We start from the raw sequence: 22,613 nt of genomic DNA, 5'->3' as shown, positions 1-22,613 counted from the left end.
TAAACAACAACTTCTCTGTCATCGGTGACTTCATTTCCAGCTGGCCTGAACCTGAGAATGTAGATTAGTCTGTCACAGGCGTTCACCTCATCTTTAAACAACAACTTCTCAGTCATCTGTGACTTCATTTCCAGCTGGCCTGAACCTGAGAATGTAGATTAGTCTGTCACAGGCTTTCACCTCATCTTTAAACAACAACTTCTCAGTCATCTGTGACTTCATTTCCAGCTGGCCTGAACCTGAGAATGTAGATTAGTCTGTCACAGGCTTTCACCTCATCTTTAAACAACAACTTCTCAGTCATCTGTGACTTCATTTCCAGCTGGCACAATGGCCTGAACCTGCGAATGTAGATTAGTCTGTCACAGGCTTTCACCTCATCTTTAAACAACAACTTCTCTGTCATCTGTGACTTCATTTCCAGCCGGCACAATGGCCTGAACCTGCGAATGTAGATTAGTCTGTCACAGGCTTTCACCTCATCTTTAAACAACAACTTCTCTGTCATCTGTGACTTCATTTCCCGCTGGCCTGAACCTGAGAATGTAGATTAGTCTGTCACAGGCTTTCACCTCATCTTTAAACATCAACTCCTCAGTCATCTGTGACTTCATTTCCAGCTGGCCTGAACCTGAGAATGTAGATTAGTCTGTCACAGGCTTTCACCTCATCTTTAAACAACAACTTCTCAGTCATCTGTGACTTCATTTCCAGCTGGCCTGAACCTGAGAATGTAGATTAGTCTAGGAGAAGGCTGCTGGAATCAGACACAATGTTAGCCTGTCCATTCATGATCACACTCCTGTATTCAACAAGACAACAAAAACAAAACAGGTAAAAACACAATTCTGCAGGCCATATTACTTTGAAACCCTTTATTTTCAGTGAATACAAAAAGAAGATGTTTTCTTGTGGCCAGATAAATAGTTTCCATACTGTAGGTCATTGTCACTTCATATCTATCTTTCTTGTAGAACTGCACTTTAATTATCATTGAATTCATTATGGGACAAACACACAGGTGTTGTGTCACACTACATGAACAGTGACAGCTATACATCTTAATATCCTTATCACACTTATCCTTAAAACAACGATTCCTCGTGGCTTAAAAGAGAAAGAAAAAATAAATTCAATCCATAAAACTTTTGTGAGACAGCAGAGTACAGACCTATTGTCCGGAGTGTGTGAATCCTATGATTTACTTGTAACATACAATAACCGAACGACAGACTCCATTCTGTCATAGATAGAGTTCAGAAGCATCTTGATACATGCCCATGGAATGCAGTACAAAAATGTGTTGTCTTCATATATATCATATACATATAGTGATGGTACTCTTTACACAGTGACACATTCGTCTCTGCCCTCAAGGCCATGGGTGCATCAGGCAGAAAGATGGGGACAGAGGTACAGTTTATAGGACAACGCAGTAGTACCTGTGAGGCCGTGTTTTTCATCTCTATGGGACCTAAACGTCTTGGTAATAGGCTATGACAGGAACAACTCAAGGCCCTACTCATTGATACTGACCACACTCCTTTATCCAGCTAGATAAGTTGTCACAAGCAGACCAGACGCTGTATGAGCTAGAGACTAAGGCACTAATGACATAATACTACAACAACCAGATGCGTGAACTCTGACAGAACTGTAGAGTCTACATCAATACGGAGTAAAACATGTTTAACATGGACCGTTTGCAGTTTATTAGGGGTTATTGTCCTTATGTGCAGTTCAGAATACCAATACCATTCAGTGCGTCGTGTAGTTTAGAAAATAATTAGAACCCAGAAGCCATGCATATGACTGACACGCAAGAGCAGACCTTTACCTCACAATAATGATTTGTTTGCTAACCGATACTCACTGACTGTCCATAAAACTAGTAAAACCAAACGCTAGAACCAAACCTGGGTTGTGTTCATTAGGATTTTTTTGTTGTTCTATTGGACAATTCTAGGTAATCCCTCCTCCGATTTCCTCCTTTCGGTGCATAATGAACACAAGCCTGGCAAACAGAAGGTAAATATACTGCAATAGTAGCACTTCTCACTACAGTTACACAAAGCACCATTAGAGTAAGAGTGAGACGGATTCAACAGGTGAAGAACAACAGGACATGATCCACTGTAGTGGTCCAACAGGCCCCTATGGAGGGATGGGGGACTCAGCCCCGTGTAAGACAGCAGGGGTAACCATCAGAAGCACAGTACATTGTGTATAGTCAACAAAGATTTACTGCTTCACATTCATTCAAGAGGTCTGGGGTGTTACAATATCAGAGCCATCCATTTCAGCTTGCATTATGAGTTGCAGAGAAATCGCGCTTTATCAATGATAATCTTTTCAGATTGCCTGGATGTTTTTTTAAAACTCCTACTTATATCGTAATACATTTTCAAGACCAGCAATTGTTTCCTACATTAGTATTTTTTCTTACAGTATCTGAACGGTTTTCAGAGGTGCAGTGTTTGAGGTTTGAAAAGATCAAGCAAGAGGTTACTTCATTACATTGCATGTCAGGAGGCTGTGAGGACACCAACACTGCCCCCTACAGCACCTTCATAGTATTGCTTCATGAACATCAGTTCTAGCTGTATGGCTCAATATCAACTGTAAACTAATGAGAATAGTAGAAGGAAGCCAGTTAACTGACTGTCCACGGTCCAGGTTATGCAGGGCTAGGAGATCTGTAGTAGTGGAAGGGATGAGACTAGTTAAGCTTACTGTAAATGTCAGAGTATTTTAACTTGCTAAAAAATGTTATTCTGTAGTAACTTCGCCTCCAAATCACAGAAATAATAAAGTACTAGATTGTAATGCATCATAAGAGGTTGTTGTAAAGAGGTCTCGAGCAATTTGACGCACATTTAAGCATTTATCAACTCTAGGCACATTTCAATCTTCAGTGTCAAGAGCCCATCTAAACAAGGATTATTAAAAAGTGTCTACGCAAGACGAACGGTCAATGCAACAAAAATGGTTCCATGAAATAAGATTCATAAGCTATCCTTCAATATGCTCCAAATACCTCAACTGTCTGAATTACTTGCTGTCTGACAAGGAGATATATTTATAGACCACAAGGTGACATAAGTGTCAAATCACCCAAGTGTGGAATTTCAAACACTAGTAATATCTATGAAATGCTATAATTTCTCACTTGTCTCATAAAAAAGGAAATGAATAGCAATGTGTGTGTAAATGCCTAATGTACTGTATGCACCTAACATATCACACTCTTCTTCCTTTATGAAAGAAAGTCCGGCCAAAAGGTTAAGACCATGCTAACATCTAGAGATATCCCCTTAGTTTGGAGATTCAATGTCAACACTGGTATCTAATCACATCAAATGTATAGCTCCATAGAGAAAAACATTCAAACTGTTATGATGCACATTTTTCAGCTTGTTCACCTGTTACAAATCCATTGCTTCTAGAGAATACTTTTTTCCGGTGTAGGTTAACTGGCAGGTAATGCAGGGTAATAGACCGTCACAAGCCAAGTCATAGTGGTAGTAGACAACTCCTGGTAGTTAAAGACCCCTACAGGTGTAGTAGACAGTGGCGATCCATGTCCCATTCTGGGCTTGACCCCACTGTTTGAGTGGGCATATTAAAAGACCAACTTAACCTTGTTGCACACTAGGAAAGTCAATTTGGGCCACCGCTTGTGTGTGTGGTAACATATTACATATAGACGCACAGGTACAAATGCACTCAATACACACACACACACAAACACAGCGGCAGCATAGCAATGCAGCAGGGTATAGCTCAGTTCTCGTCCTCCCGTAGTTCACTGGGTAAGAACTTGTACTGTTGCTGTCTGATCTGAGCCAGCTTCTTCCTGGCCTCCTCCAGCTCTCTCTCCTTCCTCAGCATCTCCTCCTGGGCTGCTATGATCTGGACACAGGATACAACAGGCGCCAGTTACTACACAACACCTAGCTAATTAACACTAGGATGGAACAGGCGCCAGTTACTACACAACACCTAGCTAATTAACACTAGGCTAGAACAGGCACCAGTTACTACACAACACCTAGCTAATTAACACTAGGATAGAACAGGCGCCAGTTACTACACAACACCTAGCTAATTAACACTAGGATAGAACAGGCGCCAGTTACTACACAACACCTAGCTAATTAACACTAGGCTAGAACAGGCGCCAGTTACTACACAACACCTAGCTAATTAACACTAGGCTAGAACAGGCGCCAGTTACTACACAACACCTAGTGAATTAACACTAGGATAGAACAGGCGCCAGTTACTACACAACACCTAGCTAATTAACACTAGGCTAGAACAGGCGCCAGTTACTACACAACACCTAGCTAATTAACACTAGGATAGAACAGGCGCCAGTTACTACACAACACCTAGCTAATTAACACTAGGATAGAACAGGCGCCAGTTACTACACAACACCTAGCTAATTAACACTAGGATAGAACATGTGCCAGTTACTACACAACACCTAGCTAATTAACACAAGGATAGAACAGGCACCAGTTACTACACAACACCTGATTCAAACCAGCCTGTACAACATACTGTACAGTGCTGTCAGCTCCTGATAAATGCTTGGAGTTGTTCCACTTATAGAACTGAAAGGCTTGACAAGAGTAAATCAGGTTTGAACAGTCTACATGTCACTGTGGAGTCTGCCAGAGCGCTGAAGTCTCACCTGAGCGATTCCTCCCACAAACTTGGTCTTGACCACCACGTTGTCATCGTCTGCCTTGTGGAACGCAGCTTTCTGGGCCGCTCGGACCAGGTTGTCCGACGCCCTCTTTACTGCGTTACCAGCAGCCTTTGGGAGGACAGTCCATCAATATCATACCACATAACATGTTACAACTATTACACAATGCTAATCACAAGATGTGTGTTTGTGGGGTTACACTGAGCCCCCGGTCTCCCCCGGCACCCCTCCAGATCTGAAACAATTAGATAGACGTGTAGGATCTACAGGAGTGCCTAGGAGGCAGGGGGCAATTTGTTATTCATCATCCTCGTACCTGCAGTCTCCTCATGGCCTCAGAGTCCTGGTCAGCTTTAACCTTACAGGCCACTAGGAGCTGGGCTGTGGAGGCTGCCACCTGCTTGGCTGACGAGATCAGCTTCTCCTCGCTGGCTTGGCCCTGGACCGAGGCATTAGCTGCCTCACACAGGTTACTGGTGGCTGCTGCTACCATCCGGGCCTGTAGGCGAGAACACAGAGAGAACGGTTCATATACATTTCAAAGATCCAATCCCTTAGAATTAATGATGTGTTCATTCCAGCTCTTCCAAAAAAAGGATTGATAAACATTATTTGGAGGCTTTATTTAGATTGTGTGTGTAGGTGTGTGTACGTACCGCTGAGATGAGACCCTGGGACCACTGACCATCATCCACTGCGTTAGCTGGAATAGAGCCCACCTTGCCCTGAGCCACCAGCTCTCTCTGGGCAGCTGAGGCAGACTTGACCAGGGCACTGGTGGCTGCAGCGATGGACTTAGCTGCTTCCAGGATCTGCTCCTCAAAGTCCAGTGTTTCATCTGCTTGCTGAAGGGGAGACGAGACAGTCACAACTCAGACGTCTCACAGGACAGGAGAAAGATAGGCAGCAATCATATTACATGGCAAACGTAATGGTTTTGATGTTGGAGTTTTAGAGTCTTTCAATTTCAAAATAGTTCACTGACAGATTTGTTTACAAAATCGTACTGTCTGCACTACAGAAACTTCTCATCTGTTATTTGGGGCAAACTAAACGAAATAAGAACACAAAACACTTACAACTATTCTATGCCAAGGCATTCCAAGATTAGACCAGTCCCTCACACACACAGTCTGTAGACAGGGCGGGACACTGTAGAAATATGTTTGATATATAGTTGGATTAAATAACAACCTAATATATCAAACATATCAGACAGAGGCCTGCAGAGAAGGCTTCGAGGGTTTATACTCTGATCAGAGTAGTACTTCTACAGTATATAGGGACGGATGGGCTACAGCTAGAACTACAGGACAGGAGGGGGAAAAGAGAGAGGGAGAAAGAAAGAGAGGGAGAGAGAAGGAAGGGAGGAACAGAAGGGTTAGAAACATAGACAGCAGGAAGGGGAGGGAGAAAGGGATTGAAAGAGGAAAAGAGTGAAGGAGGGAGAGAGGAGGAATGGAGGAACAGAAGGGTTAGAAACATAGACAGCAGGAAGGGGAGGGAGAAAGGGACTGAAAGAGGAAAAGAGTGAAGGAGGGAGAGAGGAGGGAGCGGTGAGCAGAAGGTCAGAATAGAGTAGGAGGTTCCTCCTGAACGATGTACATGATATCAGCTACAGACAGACTGACAGACTGGTAGACGTACCAAAGTACATACAGACGGGTGTACATACAGGCGTACAAACATGAATAAATCCAGAGACAGAGAGGTTGCCACTACTTTCACTGTATGTGAGGAGAGACAATACAAGTATTAGACATTCAAATAGTGAATAGAGCATCACCCTATGGATCTAACACTGACTCACGGCGACTGAACACCACAGAACCTTCGTGTCAAAACTGATGAGACACGGTCTCTAAACAGACAGCCACATAATGACAAACACACCAACAAAGAGACAAGCACCAAGACAACATTACTGACAGGATTGTCATTCTTGCTCCAACTTATGCATCCCATTTATGTTATTAGTGTAGAAATTGGGGGTTAAAAATACCCATGTGGCGTGTGAGGTGCGTTGTGGGTGGTGTAGTCTCCTACCTTGGGCTTGGCTCTGGGTTTCAGCTGCTCCAGTTTCTTAGCCGCTGCTTCGATGGACGCTGCCGCCCCCAACAGCTCCGTCTCTGCTATCACTGTGGGGTCCTCTGGGTCCACCCACTCTGTGCCTGAAACACACACACAGTGAGTTACCACACACACAGCAGTGTATGAACAGAGCATGCCTCACAATATGAAGACCACAGAGACAGAACAAATGCCACATGACACGGCGTGCACAGCAAATTAAGTGTGTTTAAGATTGAATCGCAATCATCTTATCAGTGACATTAAATACGCAAATGAAGAGCATCCACACTGCAATGGACATGGTGATGAGCATTTCACAATGTCTTTATGGTGAGAAGGAATCTAAAATGAAGAGCATGATGGATGAATGGGGATATTGTTAGACTAACGGACCTGTAAAGAGGGACAATTCAACGGTCGGCCCTGAATCACAACTGGTTACATTCTTAACTTACCTCCATCTGTGGCAAAGAAGGCAGGAACAGACTGTTAATAGAACACTCTGGATACATACAGTATATCTGCTAAATGATCATTACTGTCCTATATTATGAAGCAGGCGTACAGTAGTTCCGTGAAGTGTCTCCTCTCACCTTTCATGGCCTCAGCAGTCTGGATGAGTTCAGTAACAGCCCCAGCAACACGTTTAGAGTAGAACACCAGCTGATGTTTCTGCTCTGCTGTAGGTCCCTGGAGGACCTGGAGATACACACAGAGTAGAGGTGGTTCAGGAAAACATCCCCATCATCACTATTACTCTTTTCTCAAATCACAGACACACCCACCCAACCTACCAGCAGCACATGCTCCAGTAGGTCAATGTAACCTGTGGTGCACTCTGTCCCGTAGAGCAGTGCTCTGCTCCGTACGTCCTTGTTCACCTCCTGGTGGTAAGCTGCTTGCTGAGGGACACAGACACACAGTGTTAGGAGTCAGATGTTCCACTTTCCAGGTGGTCAATATTGATGAGATGAGGAGTAATATCAATATCTATTCTTCCTCTAACATCCACACGGTTTAGGGCCTAGGGATGATCACAACCTTGCATATAGTCAGCATGTTGAAAATGGCCGTGCTGGTCAGGGTTTAAGTATACAGGATAGGAGGGTAGGGGACAGGAGGTAGGGGGCATCTTCCCTAGTAAGGAGTATTGATCAGAACCTTGCATGTGGTCAGCATGTCGAAGATGGCCTTGCGACTAAGGTTAGCTGTGGAGATCACATCCTCCTGTCGTGCAGAGTTCCCAGCCGCCACTGCTTTGGCTGTTGCCGTGGTGATGCCCTTGGTCATGCGGATGAACTCTTCAGGCGTGGTCGACTTCTCCGGGACGTCTTTAGACTGGAACACCTGAAGAAATACAACACTCAATATGTTCTTAAAAATCTCACTGATTTAATATATCAAACAGCTCTCCATATAATGGGCTGTGTCCTATAATGACCAAACACACAACAGGCATACTAATGTGTCCCAATGTGGCAACACTGGTTGTTGAGTTTTAACTCTGGTTTATCTTATTGATGCCATGGTAATAGCCGTGTTTGATCAAGGCTCTAGTTGTAGTAGCTGCACTAGGAGGCTGTCCTGAGGGGGTACTGATAAAGCTTAGAGCTGGAACCACAAACTAATGGAGATCTGTGGTCCTCTGTCAGTTACTAAAGATAAGGATAGCAGGGAAAACACAGGGCCTGGGCCGTTCTAGAGTTCAGAGTTCATCTAGTGACGAGTATATAAACCGTTATGGTTGATGATTCAATATGTCAATGCTTTTATACAGTGCCTTGCGAAAGTATTCGGCCCCCTTGAACTTTGCGACCTTTTGCCACATTTCAGGCTTCAAACATAAAGATATAAAACTGTATTTTTTTGTGAAGAATCAACAACAAGTGGGACACAATCATGAAGTGTAACGACATTTATTGGATATTTCAAACTTTTTTAACAAATCAAAAACTGAAAAATTGGGCGTGCAAAATTATTCAGCCCCTTTACTTTCAGTGCAGCAAACTCTCTCCAGAAGTTCAGTGAGGATCTCTGAATGATCCAATGTTGACCTAAATGACTAATGATGATAAATACAATCCACCTGTGTGTAATCATGTCTCCGTATAAATGAACCTGCACTGTGATAGTCTCTGAGGTCCGTCAAAAGCGCAGAGAGCATCATGAAGAACAAGGAACACACCAGGCAGGTCCGAGATACTGTTGTGAAGAAGTTTAAAGCCGGATTTGGATACAAAAATATTTCCCAAGCTTTAAACATCCCAAGGAGCACTGTGCAAGCGATAATATTGAAATGGAAGGAGTATCAGACCACTGCAAATCTACCAAGACCTGGCCATCCCTCTAAACTTTCAGCTCATACAAGGAGAAGACTGATCAGAGATGCAGCCAAGAGGCCCATGACCACTCTGGATGAACTGCTGAGGTGGGAGACTCTGTCCATAGGACAACAATCAGTCGTATATTGCACAAATCTGGCCTTTATGGAAGAGTGGCAAGAAGAAAGCCATTTCTTAAAGATATCCATAAAAAGTGTCGTTTAAAGTTTGCCACAAGCCACCTGGGAGACACACCAAACATGTGGAAGAAGGTGCTCTGGTCAGATGAAACCAAAATTGAACTTTTTGGCAACAATGCAAAACGTTATGTTTGGCGTAAAAGCAACACAGCTGAACACACCATCCCCACTGTCAAACATGGTGGTGGCAGCATCATGGTTTGGACCTGCTTTTCTTCAGCATGGACAGGGAAGATGGTTAAAATTGATGGGAAGATGGATGGAGCCAAATACAGGACCATTCTGGAAGAAAACCTGATGGAGTCTGCAAAAGACCTGAGACTGGGACGGAGATTTGTCTTCCAACAAGACAATGATCCAAAACATAAAGCAAAATCTACAATGGAATGGTTCAAAAATAAACATATCCAGGTGTTAGAATGGCCAAGTAAAAGTCCAGACCTGAATCCAATCGAGAATCTGTGGAAAGAACTGAAAACTGCTGTTCACAAATGCTCTCCATCCAACCTCACTGAGCTCGAGCTGTTTTGCAAGGAGGAATGGGAAAAAAATTCAGTCTCTCGATGTGCAAAACTGATAGAGACATACCCCAAGCGACTTACAGCTGTAATCGCAGCAAAAGGTGGCGCTACAAAGTATTAACTTAAGGGGGCTGAATAATTTTGCACGCCCAATTTTTCAGTTTTTGATTTGTTAAAAAAGTTTGAAATATCCAATAAATGTCGTTCCACTTCATGACTGTGTCCCACTTGTTGTTGATTCTTCACAAAAAATGACAGTTTTATATCTTTATGTTTGAAGCCTGAAATGTGGCAAAAGGTCGCAAAGTTCAAGGGGGCCGAATACTTTCGCGAGGCACTGTAGTACGTAATTAAGACAGCATTTACAGCTTAGCTTGAGGACACGTTTAGGCCACAAAGCGGAAGTGAGAGAGCATGTCCATTGTCATCTATCCTAATCAAGTCATTGATGAAATAAATAACTTTATAGATGACTGCTTACTGTGAGTTCCTGTTTAATACATTCAATGGTGGCCTCCAGGGCTCTGGTCCCCCGCGTGGCCTCGTCCTCCACAGCCTTCACCGTCTTCAGCAGGGACGTCACGTTGGTCACCATCACCTGGTGGGTTACCAGAGGGGGGACAATGGGGGAGACAGGTCCATGGATGTCAGTGGAAGAGACAGAACTGGGGGCATCAGAGACATCTTGCCTTTGGTGGGCGGAGAGATTAACCTTTTTTTCTGTTCACAGTTTGCGTGTGCTGTTGGTATTATGTACATAAACACCATATGGAACTGAAAGACAGGCAGCACAACAGCCATCAACATGAACCACCCTGCAGCTTGAGCTGAAGTTAATATAAGCCAAACTTGACCTGTTATCTACCGTCTGTCTGCCTTAGGGCATGGAGAAGGTCCAAAAGCAGGTTAAAAGGAGTGCCCTGGATTACTATGACTGCATCCCAAATGGCATCCTATTCCCTATATAGTGCACTACTTATAACCAGGGCCCCAAGTAGAGCAGTATATAGGGAATAGGATACCATTTGGGACACAGCCCATCAGTCTGTTAAACTACATTTCCACTGGCTTCCTTTCCACTTGGCTGGGTCATTGACTAGCGCTGGATGAGGTTCGAGCATGGCGAGGTAGATGGGATGTTGATTAATGGCTAGGCCTAAAGGAGGTGGATGAAATCTGCTGATATGACACACAACGACAGCATGCCTTCATCTGGTGTACTGGAAGTGCTCACCAGAACACCCTTTATGCACATATCAGACTGAGGAGGCATCCCGTTCACTTCTGCCATGTCTCTGGGGGACAACTGGGCGTACATTACAATATTTAATCTGACAATATTTTATTTCAGAGCATTAGACATAGTTCAAACAGAATTGGTCGGTTGCCCGGACACAGATTAAGCCTAGTGCTGGACTAAAAAGCACTCTGTCAAGAAGATGTATAGTAACTGTATAATAAGCTACAGCCAGGAGGGATGATGATGCAACAATGCCTGTTAGAGACAGTGGCCTTAGAGTCCAATATGGGTCCTACTGGGTCTCCTACCTTGGCAGCACTCTTCAGCTGGTACATGGATGGGTCGTCTGCAGCCTTGCCCGCAGCACACTTAGTGGCTCCTATGAGCTCAGCCAGGGCCTTGGCCACGTCTTTCACTGCGTTGATCAGAACCACCTATACAGAACACACATATCATCAGCTTATTAAGGACACAACCTGGGGTAGAGTCCATCCCAGGTTGGGTACATCAATAGGTCCCCCTAAATAGCTACAGTACTTCCTACTTTTAATAGCAGTCTCTTTGAAAGGAAAGTTGCAGTAGGCCTATGTTTTATTAATTAAAAACAGTCTAAAAAGGTACAGTAATTTTGTCCACTAAGGACTGTTCTGGGAACTGAAGATGTCACCTAAAATGAATAATAGGTCACCTGTGTCTCTGGGTCGTCAGAGCCGACGCTGGCGGCGCCCAGTTTGACCACGTCAGTGAGCTGTGTGATGGTCTTAGCTGAGGACTGGGCAGCTTGGGCTAGTTTGTCCTGACCGGACGCTGCTCCAGACACCAACATCTTAGTGTCCTCCACCAAAGCCTTCGCTGTCTTCAATATGTTCTCCCTGGGAGGGGGTGCGGGGAGAGGGAGGAGAGAGACGGACAGACGAAGAGAGACCGAAAGAGGTGGTAAATAAAATAAATAAAACATTACGTTTTTTATTTTATTGGTCTTATTAATACCATCCTGCTATGAGACGACCCTCCACCAAAACAAAGATATGCCAAAACTCTTTTAACCCATTCAAAATGATAGCTCTTAACACTAGAACCCCATTTTGACAGTTCATTATCTTGAAAGTGGAGTCCCAAGTTGAAACTGAACCTAAACTACACCTAAACTAATTTCACACAGACAACAGATGAAATAAATTAAGTAAAGTATGATGTGGAAAAGGGGTGAGTTGATGAGCGAGGGGAAGCGAAAGAAGTTTACTAATGTAATCACCAATTGTGAATGAAGAACAGGGAGGGCCATTCTATTGTATTGATCCATTCTAATCCTCATCATCTCAAAATGGTAGGTTCCCTATATCAGCAAAACAAATCCAACCAGTCTTATGAGACTACTCTGGACAACTTGGAGGACGCTACATAGTGAGAGCGTAATTGTTGAACGGCTTTCAATCTCTGGGAAAATATCCACATCTCGCAGCAGGCACAAGTTTCAGAGAATGTGGTGATGAGGCTTGTGGAACCTTACGTTAGCAAGGGGAGAACTGTCACCATGGACAATTACTTCACTAAACTGTCATTGGCGAACAAGTTGCTTGCAAAGAAAACAAGTATGGCAGGCACCATGAACAAACAGATATGGGAGTGCCCTGCCTCTGAGCAGAATAAGAAACCTGCACAGCTGTGGTACTCAACAACAGTGCTGAAGACAACGGGACACAAGCAAGAGAAAACCGGATACTATTACGCACTTCAACCAAACAAAGGTATGTCCAAGTGTGTCAAGCAAGTGAAAGATAAGAACATCGTGTCAACTGTTAGGACAAGGGATACTAGCTAAATTAAACCCAACTGATGAAGTACGAGCTGAAAATAATTGTTTATTTTTGACTACTGTCATATTAACATATATTCATTGTAATGTCATTATTGCTGTTGTGCCAAGTTACACTATTTATCAAGACCACTATCAAGGCCTATAATGATGTTCAGGCTACTGATGTTGTCATCATTTGACCGCGCGTCTTTTGACCCTACTTCTAATGATGTTCAGGCTACTGATGTTGTCATCATTTGACCGCGCGTCTTTTGACCCTACTTCTAATGATGTTCAGGCTACTGATGTTGTCATCATTTGACCGCGCGTCTTTTGACCCTACTTCTTGGTGGTTGGGGTATTTTCTTTTGTCTTTCTAAAAATAAGTTGTTGTCATGCTCCTAAGCATATGCTTTCTGTTTCATAGATGTAACAAAGCACTAAACAAATAAAATGTATTCAAAACTAGAATTTTTGTGTTTGAGGGGTCAGGTAAGGTACTGACCCCTGCCTCTGAAGTGTTTAATAGAAGTGTTTGGTCTGAAGTACTGAGCGACTTCCTCTCCTCCCAGTCTGAATGATTTGTAGTGTGATTCCAGTCCAGACACTTCCTCCTGCCTGATCACTAGGCTATATGTCTTCCTGTTACTGTGTGCAGGGGTGGAGGTTGGCCTAAGGCACGTGTCAAACTCATTCCACAAAGGGCCAAGTGTCTGCAGGTTTTCCCTCCACCTTTGTACTTGATTGATTAATTAAGGTAACTGATGAGTAAGGAACTCCCCTCACCTGGTTGTCTAGGTCTTAATTGAAAGGAAAAAACAAAAACCCTCAGCCACTCAGTCTCCGTGGAATGAGTTTGACACCCCTGGCCTAAGACCTGATTCCAGCTGTCTCTGTCACACACACACACAACCTTGTGGGGGGACACAATTCAGTCTCATTCAAACTCTTATTTTCCCTAACCCCTAATCCTAAACCTAACCCGTACTCAATGTAAATAGTCTGGGTGGCCATTCGATTAGTTTAGTTGTTCAGCAGTCATGGCTTGGGGGTAGCTGTTAAAGAGCCTTTTGGTCCAAGACTTGGCGAACCGGTACCGCTTGCAGTGCGGAAGCAGAGAGAACAGTTCATGACTTGGTTGCCTGGAGTCTGAAAATTCTTTGGGCCTTCTTCTGACACCGCCAAGTACAGTGGGGCAAAAAAAAGTATTTAGTCAGCCACCAATTGTGCAAGTTCTCCCACTTAAAAAGATGAGAGAGGCCTGTAAATTTCATCATAGGTACACTTCAACTATGACAGACAAAATGAGAAAAAAAATCCAGAAAATCACATTGTAGGATTTTTAATGAATTTATTTGCAAATTATGGTGGAAAATAAGTATTTGGTCACCTACAAACAAGCAATATTTCTGGCTCTCACATACCTGTCTTGCTCTTCTTTAAGAGGCTCCTCTGTCCTCCACTCGTTACTTTTATTAATGGCACCTGTTTGAACTTGTTATCAGTATAAAAAGACACCTGTCCACAACCTCAAACAGTCACACTCCAAACTCCACTATGGCCAAGACCAAAGAGCTGTCAAAGGACACCAGAAACAAAATTGTAGACCTGCATCAGGCTGGGAAGATTGAATGTGCAATAGGTAAGCAGCTTGGTTTGAAGAAATCAACTGTGGGAGCAATTATTAGGAAATGGAAAAGACATACAAGACCACTGATAATCTCCCTCGATCTGGGGCTCCACGCAAGATCTCACCCTGTGGGGTCAAAATGATCACAAGAACGGTGAGCAAAAATCCCATAACCACACGAGGGGACCTAGTGAATGACCTGCAGAGAGCTGGGACCAAAGTAACAAAGCCTACCATCAGTAACTCAAATCCTGCAGTGCCAGACGGGTCTCCCTGCTTAAGCCAGTACATGTCCAGGCCCGTCTGAAGTTTGCTAGAGAGCATTTGGATGATCCAGAAGAAGATTGAGAGAATGTCATATGGTCAGATGAAACCAAAATATAACTTTTTGGTAAAAACTCAACTCGTCGTGTTTGAAGGATGAAGAATGCCGAGTTGTATCCAAAGAACACCATACCTACTGTGAAGCATGGGGGTGGAAACATCATGCTTTGGGGCTGTTTTTCTGCAAAGGGACCAGGACAACTGATCCGTGTAAAGGAAAGAATGAATTGGGCCATGTATCGTGAGATTTTGAGTGAAACGTGGCTGCGTCTTTCAGCATGACAATGATCCCAAACACACCGCCCGGGCAACGAAGGAGTGGCTTCGTAAGAAGCATTTCAAGGTCCTGGAGTGGCCTAGCCAGTCTCCAGATCTCAACCCCATAGAAAATCTTTGGAGGGAGTTGAAAGTCCGTGTTGCCCAGCAACAGCCCCAAAACATCACTGCTTTAGAGGAGATCTGCATGGAGGAATGGGCCAAAGTACCAGCAACAGTGTGTGAAAAACCTGGGAAGACTTACAGAAAACGTTTGACCTCTGTCATTGCCAACAAAGGGTATATAACAAAGTATTGAGATAAACTTTTGTTATTGACCAAATACTTATTTTCCACCATCATTTGCAAATAAATTCATTAAAAATCCTAGAATGTGATTTTCTGGATTTTTTTTTCTCTCATTTTGTCTGTCATAGTTGACGTGTGATGAAAATTACAGGCCTCTCTCATCTTTTTAAGTGGGAGAACTTCGACAATTGGTGGCTGACTAAATACTTTTTGCCTCACTGTATATAGTTTCCGATGTCAGGAAGCTTGGCCATAGAGATTTATCCGGTCAGATGCCGAGCAGTTGCCATACAGTGATGCAACCGGTGAGGATGCAACTGTAGACATTTGAGGATCTGGGGACACATGACAAATCTTTTCAGTGTCCTGAGGGGGAAAGGCTTTGTCTTGCCCTCTTCACAACTGTCTTGGTGTGTTTGGACCATGATAGTTTGTTGGTGATGTGGACACCAAGGAAAATGAAACTCTCGACCCGCTCCACTACAGCCCCGTCGATGTTAATGCAGGCCTGTTCGGCCCTCCTTTTCCTATAGTCCACGGTCAGCTCCTTTGTCTTGCTCACATTGAGAGGTTGTTGTCCTGACATCACACTGCCCGGTCTCTAAACTCCTCCATATATGTTGACTCATTGTTGTCGGTGATCAGGCCTACCACTGTTGTGTCATCAGCAAACGTAATGATGGTGTTGGAGTCATGCTTGGCCATGCAGTCGTGGGTGAACAGGGAGTACAGGAGGACTCACCCCTGAGGGTCATCGTCAGAAAGTCCAGGATCCAGTTGCAGAGTGAGGTGTTTAGTCCCAGGGTCCTTAGGTTAGTGATGAGCTTTGTGGGCACTATGGTGTTGAACGCTGAGCTGTAGTCAATGAACAGCATTCTCACATAGGTGTTCCTTTTGTCCAGGTGGGAAAGGGCAGTGTGGAGTGCGATTGAGATTGAGTCATCTGTGGATCTGTTGGGGGTGGTATGCGAATTGGAGTGGGTCTAGGGTTTCTGGCATGATGGTGTTGATGTGAGCTATGACCAGCCTTTCAAATCATTTAGGCATGTTACCTTCGCTATCTTGGGCACAGGGACTATGGTGGTCTGTTTGAAACATGTAGGTATTACAGACTCAGTCAGGGAGAGGTTGAAAATGTCAATGAAGACACTTGCCAGTTGGTCCGCACATGTTTTGAGTTCAAGTCCTGGTAATCATCATCTTAGTTCTGTATTGACTCGTTGCCTGTTTGATGGTTCGTCTTACCCGAACCCAAAAACCTAACCTTGACCCTAAAACTAACCCGAGCACTAACCCTAGCTCCTAATCCTAGCTCCTAACCCTAGCTCCTAACCCTAAACCTAGCTCCTAACCCTAAACCTAGCTCCTAACCCTAGCTCCTAACCCTAAACCTAGCTCCTAACCCTAGCTCCTAACCTTAAACCTAACCCTAGCTCCTAACCCTAAACCTAGCTCCTAACCCCAGCTCCTAACCCCTGCTCCTAACCCCTGCTCCTAACCCCTGCTCCTAACCCCTGCTCCTAACCCCTGCTCCTAACCCCAGCTCCTAACCCCAGCTCCTAACCCCAAACTTATCCCTAGCTCCTAATCCTTAATGTAATTCTAACCCTAACACTAATTATAACCCCCTAGAAATAGCACATGACCTTGTGGGGACTAACAAAATGTCCCCAGTTATTCAAAGTTTTGTTTCATTACTATTCTTGTAGTGACACACACCTGTGGTCAGCGAAGGACTCGTCATTCTCTGCGTTGAGTGTGCCAGCGGAGGCGAACATGATGGTGGTGTCCAGTTCAGCGATGATGCCAGAGACAGCACTGGCAGCTGTGATGCAGGCCTGAGTGCCCTTATTACCAGCCTGTAGGGCCGACAGCACCATCGACACCTGGACAGACACAGTCAAGCTACTCAGTTTGATACATCCAGAGAGACATAAGCAGAGACTGCACACACTGAGGACTCCTGTAGGAGCCACAAACAAACAATCACAGATCACAGCCTCCATTGACACTGGGACTAGATCAGAGAAAGGGAGTTGGTGTGACTGTCGGTGTGGTTTCTTGTGTCCTTTTGATTTCTTTCACTGCAGTGCTCTCAGATATATTGATGTGTTGGTCTAATGTCTATCCATATCAGATGCAGACCATAGGGACTAGAGAACCCGTCCAGTCAAAATGACAGCTACATGGCACGCTTATTTCCTCTGCTACCTACTCAGCTGAGAGAAATCTGGAAAATCAGAGAGAGCGAGCGCCAGACAGAGCGAGCGCCAGACAGAGCGAGCGCCAGACAGAGCGAGAGAGAGCGCCAGACAGAGAGAGTGAGTGAGCGACAGAGAGCGACCGACAGAGAGAGAGCGACCGACCGACAGAGAGAGAGCGAGCGACAGAGAGAGAGCGAGCGACAGAGAGAGAGCGAGCGACAGAGAGACAGAGAGAGAGCGAGCGACAGAGAGAGCGACAAAGAGAGAGCGAGCGACAGAGCGACAAAGAGAGAGCTAGCGACAGAGAGAGCGACAGAGAGAGCGACAAAGAGAGAGCGAGCGACAGAGAGAGCGACAAAGAGAGAGCGAGCGACAGAGAGCGAGCAACAGAGAGAGAGCGACCGGCAGAGAGAGAGAGAGCGACCGACAGAGAGAGAGAGAGCGACCGACAGAGAGAGAGAGAGCGACCGACAGAGAGAGAGAGAGAGCGACCGACAGAGAGAGAGAGAGAGCGACCGACAGAGAGAGAGAGAGAGCGACCGACAGAGAGAGAGAGAGAGCGACCGACAGAGAGAGAGAGAGAGACCGACAGAGAGAGAGAGAGAGCGACCGACAGAGAGAGAGAGAGAGCGACCGACAGAGAGAGAGAGAGAGCGACCGACAGAGAGAGAGAGAGAGCGACCGACAGAGAGAGAGAGAGAGCGACCGACAGAGAGAGCGACAGAGAGAGAGAGAGCGACAGAGAGAGCGCGACCGAGCGACCGACAGAGAGAGCGCGACCGAGCGACCGACAGAGAGAGCGCGACCGACAGAGAGAGCGCGACCGACAGAGAGAGCGCGACCGACAGAGAGAGCGCGACCGACAGAGAGAGCGCGACCGACAGAGAGAGCGCGGAGCGCGACCGACAGAGAGAGCGCGACCGACAGAGAGAGAGAGAGCGACAGAGAGAGAGCGAGCGACAGAGAGAGAGCGAGCGACAGAGAGAGCGACAGAGAGAGAGAGCGACAGAGAGAGAGAGCGACAGAGAGAGAGCGACAGAGAGAGAGAGCGACAGAGAGAGAGAGCGACAGAGAGAGAGAGCGACAGAGAGAGAGCGAGCGACAGAGAGCGAGCGACAGAGAGAGCGACAGAGAGAGCGACAGAGAGAGCGACAGAGAGCGAGTGACAGAGAGCGAGTGACAGAGAGCGAGTGACAGAGAGCGAGTGACAGAGAGCGAGTGACAGAGAGCGAGTGACAGACAGAGCGCGAGCGACAGACAGAGCGCGAGCGACAGAGAGCGAACGATCGACCGATCGACCGAGAGCGAGCCAGAGAGCGAGTGACCGACCGACAGAAAGCGAGCGACCGACCGAGAGCGAGCGACCGACAGAGCGAATGACCGACAGAAAGCGACTGACCGACAGAGAGAGAGCGACCGACAGAGAGAGAGAGAGCGACCGACAGAGAGAGAGCGAATGACCGACAGAGAGAGAGCAAATGACCGACAGAGAGAGAGCGAATGACCGACAGAGAGCGAATGACCGACAGAGAGCGAATGACCGACAGAGAGAGAGCGAATGACAGACAGAGAGAGAGCGACAGACAGAGAGAGAGCGACAGAGAGAGAGCGACAGAGAGAGAGCGAGCGACAGAGACAGAGAGAGAGCGAGCGACAGAGACAGAGAGAGAGCGAGCGACAGAGACAGAGAGAGAGCGAGCGACAGAGAGAGCGAGCGACAGAGAGAGAGCGACCGACAGAGAGAGCGAGCGACAGAGAGAGAGAGCGATAGAGAGAGAGAGCGACAGAGAGAGCGACAGAGAGAGAGAGCGACAGAGAGAGAGAGCGACAGAGAGCGAGCGACAGAGACAGAGAGAGAGCGAGCGACAGAGAGAGCGACAGAGAGAGAGCGAGTGACAGAGAGCGAGTGACAGAGAGCGAGTGACAGAGAGCGAGTGACAGAGAGCGAGTGACAGAGAGAGCGCGAGCGACAGAGAGCGAACGATCGACCGAGAGCGAGCGAGCGAACGACCGAGAGCGAGCCAGAGAGCGAGTGACCGACCGACAGAGAGCGACCGACCGACCGAGAGCGAGCGACCGACAGAGAGAGAGCGAATGACCGACAGAAAGCGACTGACCGACAGAGAGAGAGCGACCGACAGAGAGAGAGCGAATGACCGACAGAGAGAGAGCGAATGACCGACAGAGAGAGAGCGAATGACCGACAGAGAGAGAGCGAATGACCGACAGAGAGAGAGAGAGCGACCGACAGAGAGAACGGGAGTGGAATACTTATCATGTATCATTAAACAGGATTGACTGGAGACCCTGGCTCTACCGGAGGCCTTAAAGTCAACTGGAATGGTGTCACAAGTTCCTAAAGTACTATTAGACGTTCCTTTAAAGTTGCAGTGGGGACCCTGTAGGCAGGCCAAGATATTATGTAATAGTTTTCAGGTTACATTTCTATTTCAATTCAACAACCGAAAATGTAATTTATTTTCAAATATGATTTTTCTTTTCATTACTCAAATTCCAATTGACTTAATGAATTGATGGGAGTTGAAAAACCAGGTACAGTGCCTTGCGAAAGTATTCGGCCCCCTTGAACTTTGCGACCTTTTGCCACATTTCAGGCTTCAAACATAAAGATATAAAACTATTTTTTTGTGAAGAATCAACAACAAGTGGGACACAATCATGAAGTGGAACGACATTTATTGGATATTTCAAACTTTCTTAACAAATCAAAAACTGAAAAATTGGGCGTGCAAAATTATTCAGCCCCTTTACTTTCAGTGCAGCAAACTCTCCAGAAGTTCAGTGAGGATCTCTGAATGATCCAATGTTGACCTAAATGACTAATGATGATAAATACAATCCACCTGTGTGTAATCAAGTCTCCGTATAAATGCACCTGCACTGTGATAGTCTCAGAGGTCCGTTAAAAGCGCAGAGAGCATCATGAAGAACAAGGAACACACCAGGCAGGTCCGAGATACTGTTGTGAAGAAGTTTAAAGCCGGATTTGGATACAAAAAGATCTCCCAAGCTTTAAACATCCCAAGGAGCACTGTGCAAGCGATAATATTGAAATAGAAGGAGTATCAGACCACTGCAAATCTACCAAGACCTGGCCATCCCTCTAAACTTTCAGCTCATACAAGGAGAAGACTGATCAGAGATGCAGCCAAGAGGCCCATGATCACTCTGGATGAACTGCAGAGATCTACAGCTGAGGTGGGAGACTCTGTCCATAGGACAACAATCAGTCGTATATTGCACAAATCTGGCCTTTATGGAAGAGTGGCAAGAAGAAAGCCATTTCTTAAAGATATCCATAAAAAGTGTTGTTTAAAGTTTGCCACAAGCCACCTGGGAGAAACACCAAACATGTGGAAGAAGGTACTCTGGTCAGATGAAACCAAAAATTTACTTTTTGGCAACAATGCAAGACGTTATGTTTGGCGTAAAAGCAACAGAGCTCATCACCCTGAACACACCATCCCCACTGTCAAACATGGTGGTGGCAGCATCATGGTTTGGGCCTGCTTTTCCTCAGCAGGGACAGGGAAGATGGTTAAAATTGATGGGAAGATGAATGGAGCCAAATACAGGACCATTCTGGAAGAAAACCTGATGGAGTCTGCAAAAGACCTGAGACTGGGACGGAGATTTGTCTTCCAACAAGACAATGATCCAAAACATAAAGCAAAATCTACAATGGAATGGTTAAAAAATAAACATATCCAGGTGTTAGAATGGCCAAGTCAAAGTCCAGACCTGAATCCAATCGAGAATCTGTGGAAAGAACTGAAAACTGCTGTTCATAAATGCTCTCCATCCAACCTCACTGAGCTCGAGCTGTTTTGCAAGGAGGAATGGGAAAAAATGTCAGTCTCTCGATGTGCAAAACTGATAGAGACATACCCAAGCGACTTACAGCTGTAATCGCAGCAAAAGGTGGCTCTACAAAGTATTAACTTAAGGGGGCTGAATAATTTTGCACGCCCAATTTTTCAGTTTTTGATTTGTTAAAAAAGTTTGAAATATCCAATAAATGTCGTTACACTTCATGATTGTGTCCCACTTGTTGTTGATTCTTCACAAAGAAAATACAGTTTTATATCTTTATGTTTGAAGCCTGAAATGTGGCAAAAGGTCGCTAAGTTCAAGGGGGCCGAATACTTTCGCAAGGCACTGTATGTGACACCTTATTGGGATGGAAGACCTCTCCTACAGTACAGTACCTTCTCTGTGACGGTGCGGGCACACTCTATGAGCTCTCTCTTGGTGTAACTGTCTGAGGGGGTGATCTGCAGCGCTCCAGCCTTCTGCACCAGGAAGATACAGCCGTGACCCAGCTCCTGGACACCAGCCTTGATCTGGAAACCAATCTGGAGGGAGACAGAACCAGCATAGAAGACACCAATCAACCCAAGACATAACTTAATACTAACCTAATAAGGTGACAAAATAAAGATTTAATTAATCTCTCTGGTTGTACATTTGAATCCAGGTTATCTGGTACCAGGTTTGTTGAGTAGAAAGCAGATTAGAGTGACATAGTAGTCAAATTGGGACAATAGAGATGGGTGGATAGATGGATGGGATTGACTGTAGTGGTTAGATACCTCCTGGGGTTCTGCAGTGTGCGCGGCCAGACGTCCCTGCAGGGCCAGCTGGCTGTAGTCTGTGGTCACCCGAGAGGCCAGACCCCCCAGCTCCTCTGGACACGTCACAGACTTGGTCATCTAGAGGACAGAGAGACCAGTCAACATTAACAACAGACTTCCTGAACCCTTGAAAGGAATAGAGAAAACTATACAACACAGAGCCTGCTGGAGGACGTTTGTGGATGACTTGTGGTCCACAGGAAGAAAAAGGGGTTGAGTCCTGAAACAAGACGTTTGGATAATTCTTTCAACAAATGTTGGCTATGTTACCGCAAAGCACTTTGTGACAAATGTTGTCGTAAAGAGGGCTTTATAAATACAATTATATTGATTGATCGCTCTAGAGATAAATTGTTCAACAAA

At 45.4% G+C, this 22,613-nt stretch overlaps 1 protein-coding gene across 2 annotated transcripts in view; it reads right to left on the bottom strand.

Annotated features, from left to right (window-relative positions):
* Positions 1-860: 860 nt before the first annotated feature.
* The window catches only part of LOC110526625 (talin-2), a 125,424-nt gene continuing 103,671 nt past the window's right edge, over positions 861-22,613 (bottom strand). For both annotated transcript variants that reach the window (XM_090222649.1, XM_036964205.2), the window contains 14 exons: positions 22,209-22,328; positions 21,825-21,971; positions 17,111-17,277; positions 11,764-11,947; positions 11,384-11,509; positions 10,317-10,433; positions 7,955-8,140; positions 7,588-7,695; positions 7,387-7,492; positions 6,767-6,891; positions 5,377-5,565; positions 5,037-5,219; positions 4,703-4,828; positions 861-3,912 (listed from right to left, as the gene is read on the bottom strand). In XM_090222649.1, the coding sequence (XP_090078775.1) occupies positions 3,784-3,912; positions 4,703-4,828; positions 5,037-5,219; positions 5,377-5,565; positions 6,767-6,891; positions 7,387-7,492; positions 7,588-7,695; positions 7,955-8,140; positions 10,317-10,433; positions 11,384-11,509; positions 11,764-11,947; positions 17,111-17,277; positions 21,825-21,971; positions 22,209-22,328 (2,013 nt within the window). In that variant the 3' untranslated portion in view covers positions 861-3,783. The remainder of the gene's footprint in view (positions 3,913-4,702; positions 4,829-5,036; positions 5,220-5,376; positions 5,566-6,766; positions 6,892-7,386; positions 7,493-7,587; positions 7,696-7,954; positions 8,141-10,316; positions 10,434-11,383; positions 11,510-11,763; positions 11,948-17,110; positions 17,278-21,824; positions 21,972-22,208; positions 22,329-22,613) is intronic.

This window comes from Oncorhynchus mykiss, chromosome 26, assembly GCF_057628025.1.
Source record: "Oncorhynchus mykiss isolate SJ-2025 chromosome 26, ASM5762802v1, whole genome shotgun sequence".
Lineage (NCBI taxonomy): Eukaryota > Metazoa > Chordata > Actinopteri > Salmoniformes > Salmonidae > Oncorhynchus > Oncorhynchus mykiss.
The sequence above is the reverse complement of the archived record's forward strand: the minus strand, read 5'-3'. Positions and strand labels throughout refer to the sequence as shown.